Source organism: Salvelinus alpinus, chromosome 1 (assembly GCF_045679555.1).
Source record: "Salvelinus alpinus chromosome 1, SLU_Salpinus.1, whole genome shotgun sequence".
Lineage (NCBI taxonomy): Eukaryota > Metazoa > Chordata > Actinopteri > Salmoniformes > Salmonidae > Salvelinus > Salvelinus alpinus.
Window position 1 is genome coordinate 89,938,049 of NC_092086.1, and position 5,702 is coordinate 89,943,750.

General features: G+C 41.2%; 1 protein-coding gene across 1 annotated transcript; it reads left to right on the plus strand.

Moving 5' to 3' along the window:
- The first annotated feature begins 2,552 nt into the window (after window positions 1-2,552).
- LOC139533525 (uncharacterized) lies at window positions 2,553-5,198 on the plus strand. Its single transcript, XM_071331637.1, has 3 exons — window positions 2,553-3,545; window positions 3,659-4,018; window positions 4,239-5,198. Exons 1-3 carry the CDS (start codon window positions 2,966-2,968, stop codon window positions 4,817-4,819), a joined length of 1,521 nt encoding a protein of 506 aa, XP_071187738.1. The 5' UTR covers window positions 2,553-2,965; the 3' UTR covers window positions 4,820-5,198.
- Window positions 5,199-5,702: the final 504 nt, after the last annotated feature.

A 5,702-nucleotide genomic window follows, 5' to 3' on the forward strand; every position in this document is an offset into this window, starting at 1 on the left:
GGTGATTGACTCCGCTGACCTGGCGTCGTGAGGGAGTTTGTTCCACCATTGGGGTGCCAGAGCAGCGAACAGTTTTGACTGGGCTGAGCGGGAACTGTACTTCCTCAGAGGTAGGGAGGCGAGCAGGCCAGAGGTGGATGAACGCAGTGCCCTTGTTTGGGTGTAGGGCCTGATCAGAGCCTGAAGGTACGGAGGTGCCGTTCCCCTCACAGCTCCGTAGGCAAGCACCATGGTCTTGTAGCGGATGCGAGCCTCAACTGGAAGCCAGTGGAGAGAGCGGAGGAGCGGGGCGACGCGAGAGAACACCCAGAGGTCCAACAGGCTAAGGGCCTCTTTACACTACATAACTTTTGATGACACAAACTATGTCCAGGAGAGATACTTGGGAAGTGTAAAGAGAACGATCTAGATACAAACCTCTCTTTAATAAGAGATGTCTACATCATATACCCCCCTCTGAGTGGTACAGTGTAAAGACAATGGCTCTCCCACACCACATGTCCCTGCAATAACTTAGTTATCTTAATAAATGTCAGTGTTTCCCTTTTATGAATTATTTATATACATAATTTGAATTGCTATCCTTGTTTTGTTTGTCTATCAATGGAGGCTTCTTAGAGGAGCAAGGGGAGAACCATCCTCTGTGAATTTCATAAAAATAAAAACAGTGAAACATTAAAAAGTTATGCGTTTTAGATAGAACTATACTAAATATATTCACATCCCCAAATAATTTATTAAAACACACTGTTTTGCAATGAAGGTCTACAGTAGCCTCAGCAGCACTCTGTAGGGTAGCACCATGATGTAGCCGTAAGACAGCTAGCTTCTGTCTTCCACTGGGTACATTGACTTCAATACAACACCTAGGAGGCTCATGGGTCTCACCCCCTTCCATAGACTTACTTTTTTCCCCACGGAGGGCAGAGTGTCTATGGGTTTTCGCTGCTCCCTTGTTCTTGATTGATGAATAAGATCACTAATGACTAAATGACTCCCCTCACCTGGTTGCCTACTACGTCTTCATTGAAAGGTAAAAACAAAAACCAGACACTACTTAGCCATTAATGGAATGAGTTTGACACCCCTGTCTGTAGGCTTTTTGACTGCTCGGTCTGAACAGCTCTAAATGATCTGTGTCATTGTGTGGCTGCAGGTGAGAGGCCTGTTGACTCTTTGGAATTCCATTCCCCTTTCGCCTTATGAATTGCTAAATTATAAGAATTCAAATGAATATCATAGGAAATTCTGCTCTCATCTTTGCAATCACTAAAATACAGTGATGTAAAGTACTTAAGTAAACATATTTGGGGGGTATCTGTACTTCGCTTTGCTATTTACATTTTTGACAACTTTTACTTCACTACATTCCGGAAGAAAATTATGTATTTTTTACTCCATATATTTTCTCTGACACCCAAAAGTACTTGATACATTTTGAATGCTTAGCAGGACAGCAAAATTGTCTAATTCACACTTATCAAGAGTGTTGGAGCGTGCCCCTGGCTATCCGTAAATAAAACATGTAAAATAAAATGGTGCCGTCTGGTTTGCTGAATATAAAGAATTTGAAATTATTTATACTTTTACTTTTGATTCTTAAGTACATTTTTAGCAATCACATTTACTTTTGATAGTTAAGTATATTAAAAACCAAATACTTTAGTAGGATTTTACTGGCTGACTTTCACTTTTACTTCAGTCATTTTCTATTAAGGTATCTTTAGTTTTACTCAAGTATGACAATTTGATACTTTTTCCACCACTGCTAAAATACGTGGTAACATTAGGCAAGGAGTAAGGAAATGTAAGAAAAGTCAATGATGGAAAATGATAACAATAACCTTAGGCCTACTACTGTAGCAGCAACAACAACATCAATTGCTCATCATCATCCTCCTCATCTATCAATCAATCATACAGTCAATAATAGCATTTTTTCTAACATAAAGGCATAAGATACACAGCCTATTTTATAGCTGTAGGCCTACAGAATTCCAACGCCCTTTAAAAAGATGTCAATTCCTCCTTCCTCACAATGATCACATTAATGATTTACTCACTCTGATTTGCCAGTAGTCATCATTTCAAGGAGGGTATGAAAGGAAGGATGTATTATGCGATCTCGTACTCGCGGTTTCCACTAGTTACGACAGCCACAAAGTGTATCGTAAAAATTAATGAAAACAAAAAGTAGATTTTTGGTATTAAAAGGTTAGACACAAAGTCAGCAGTGTGGTTACGGTTATGGTTAGGGTTTAAAATCAATTTTTAAGAATGGAAATTGTAGAAATAGGTGATGACTTTGTGGCTGTGGTAACTAGCCATTCGAACATGGCCAGTTGATTTGAAATAGATGGCCAACAAACACTCAAGCCAGAGTTTAACATTGCATTGCTTTTCACTCAATGTATTTCACACGACTTGATAAAAACACAATATCCAACATGTATATTACACATTCTGAGTTTATGTTAAACGTATTCTACTTATATGATCTATCATATAGTCTCTTGAAAGATATTGCTGGTATAGGCTACAATGTGAATGTATAGACAACGGTTGGCCCTAACAGCAAACAGGAAGAAGAAACTTCCGTTCTTATTCGAGGAAAGATGCTAACTGGAAAGCATGCAACAATTCTTTAAATGCCACTTGAAATTATAGTTTTCAATTATTTTGTGACTAAGTGTTAGCTACAGACTAAATGATTTACTTGCTAGGTAAGTGAACTAAACAAGCAGAGGGACAGCGTTCAGTCAGAGGCAAGGGGGGGTTAGCAGCTTTCACCAAACAATCGTGAGCACACTTCCAGATGCACTCAGCCAGCTGTTTAACAATCAGGACAAGCTAAAATACTTAGCTACTAGCTATCTTGTTTACCTTGTTTGAAAACATATCTGGACTTTAGTATTATTAATAACTCATGACTTGAGGTCAGAATTTGTTCGAGGGTAACACGAAAATGTCGGCAAACTTGAGTCCTCCAAACACGTTGGTAGCGGAATTATCATTTTCGTTTCAGGATGAATTGACTGCTACTATTCAAAATGCATTAGGAGTAGCAGTGGAGGTAGCTGTGGTTGAGGTTACAAAACTAGTCGGCCAAGTGTTGAGGGACGTGCGGGATCAAATGCACGAGACGCTGCGGGACAATAAGTCCCTAAAGTTTCGCTTGCAAGCAGCCGAACTTGAATTATGTGCAGCGCGAGGGGAGGAACGTCAAGTAGAATCAATAATAGGGGACAAAGCCAGTACCAATAGTAGAATTCAACAGGTTCATCAGCAGCTGAATTCTCTAAACGTCTCACAAAATACAATCAAATCAGGAAGAGAAGGAGAGCATAGAGTTCATGAATCCAATCAGTCTCTTCATACAAAAAATGTTGAGGATAGGTATGGAGGATTTGAATCAGAAGTTGCTGATAACCCTGCATATCTTACCGAATCGTTTTGTGAGATCCGTGAGGATGGTCGTATCTGCACTCAAGATATTAAACCAGATTTATTGGGCAAGTCGACTTTAAGTCAAGGAGATGCAGCTGGTAAGTTGGACTGTCATTCACTACTGTTGAACTATTCACATTTTAAATGTTCTGTAATGTATTGTTTACACAAAGCTATGATGCATGTTCTCCTTATCAATATTTCGTTACAGAGACTAAAGAGGTTCTCCCAAACATATACTCAGACAACCATGAAGATGTTGAACATTTTAACCGAGCATGCACAGAGACAACCGCAGGACATGACACATCAACAGTTGACAGCCATCCCTTCCCTGAAGTTACCACGAAGAATGCAGAGGTGAAGTATCTGGTTGAAGTGAAGGTGGAATCTGCAGACCTGGGATGCAGTAGGAATTCTGGTCCCCACACCGAAGTAGGAGAAGAGGACTACTGTCCAGACAGCCTCTCCTTGGCTCAAACTAGGCTGCTGGAGGATTGGAGGCCAGAGGCACTGCAGCTCCCTCACAGGGATCCAGACTCATTCACCCCCTCCACTAGCCACTCTCTATGTAAGTCCCTCACTACAGACTGGTTTCCACACACAAATTAAGCCTACTCCCGGACAAAAAAAAGATATTTCAATAGAAAATGTTTAGTCCCGGAATAGCCTTAAGTTGTGTCCGGGAAACCAGCCCAAAGAGTTCTGTAGTAACTGGATTTGATCTCATGTTAGGTGACAATGATAGTTTTTCAAGTGGTTAATCCATTTTCTCTAATTTGACTTTGTAGCGGACTCCCCAATCTTCAACCCAGACATTCCAGACTTGGACATCCTATCGTCTTCTTCAGCCACAGGTCTCCATGCAGGCTTTGGTAAGCAGCAGCAGTACCCACCCAGAGAGACTGCTGGGGCTTCCACCTCTCACTCACACCAGATGTACAGCCCTCAGATAGGTGAAGTGAACAACATGGCTGCAGCACAGCACATCTGCAAGATCTGTGGAGAGAAGTTCCATCTGTCTGAGGAGCTGCGGCGACATCGTAGTCTTGTTCACCCGAAGGATATGAACAAGCTCCCCAAGCGCAACCTCTACCCCCCTGGGCGTAGCCCGTACCACTGCTCCCTGTGTGGTCGAGACTTCAACCGCATGGAGCACCTGAAGATCCATCAGCGTATTCATACTGGAGAGAGGCCTTATGCCTGCACAGTGTGCAACGCACGCTTCCGTCACTCTTGGGCTCTCACAAGACACTTCCGCATTCACACAGGAGAGAAGCCCTACACCTGCAGCCAGTGTGGGAAAACTTTCCGAAACTGTGGGGGACTGCGATTTCACCAGCGCACCCACTCAATGGGAGGGGTCGGCTGATAAGGTCTTCATGAAAGACTAATGGAAGGAAAAACAGGAAGCAAGGAAAGCACTGGGGATATACAGAGAGACTGGTAAAAAAGGATGGTATTAGCTTACTGTACGTGTTAAAAGAAATTTAGCCTGTGTCTTTTACCGGAAGGAACAGAAATAATTCAAATTGGGGGCAGAACTCTGAGTGCAGCACAGTTGATGTGGTTCATACAAGGTGAGGTGCATCATTGATGATGTATAGACAAATGTACAGCTTGAAATATCCTGTTAAATATGACAATCTGTTCCCATACACATTTACTCAGCTAGTGTTTTGTACGATGGCTTGCTTATTTTACTGTGTTGCCAACTGACATGTTTCTGTATTAAAACCCCACAAAACAAATACATCCTTTGTCTTTATCTCTTGCTGAATGTATTATGTCATATCAATCACATTTGCAATACAGAAACATGATCTTCAAACATTTTGTTCCTATGATTCTAGTGTCATGTACAACAGCATTGGCTAATAACAGCTATGTAAATAACGGGGTCAAGTCTAAAAAGGAGCATTACTGCCACCTACTGTACTGATCTGGGAGTTCCTCAATGATTCAAATCCATTTTTATTTGTCACATGCACCTAATACAACTTGTAGACCATACCGTGAAATGCTTACTTTACAACCCCTTAACCAACAATTCAGTTCAAGAAATAGTTAAGAAAATATTTACTAAATAAACTAAAGTAAAACATTAAAAGTAACACAAAATCACGAGGCTATGTTTTTATTTATTTAACCTTTATTTAACTAGGCAAGTCCAGTTAAGAACAAATTCTTATTTACAATGACGGCCTATCCCAACCCTAACCCGGACGACGCTGGGCCAATGGGACTCCCAATCA

Coding starts and splice junctions, on each gene's coding strand:
- LOC139533525 (XM_071331637.1), top strand. CDS start 2,966: ATGTCGGCAAACTTGAGTCCTCCAAACACGTTGGTAGCGGAATTATCA. Junction 3,546..3,658: donor AAGTCAAGGAGATGCAGCTG/GTAAGTTGGACT, acceptor ATTTCGTTACAG/AGACTAAAGAGGTTCTCCCA. Junction 4,019..4,238: donor CTCCACTAGCCACTCTCTAT/GTAAGTCCCTCA, acceptor TTGACTTTGTAG/CGGACTCCCCAATCTTCAAC.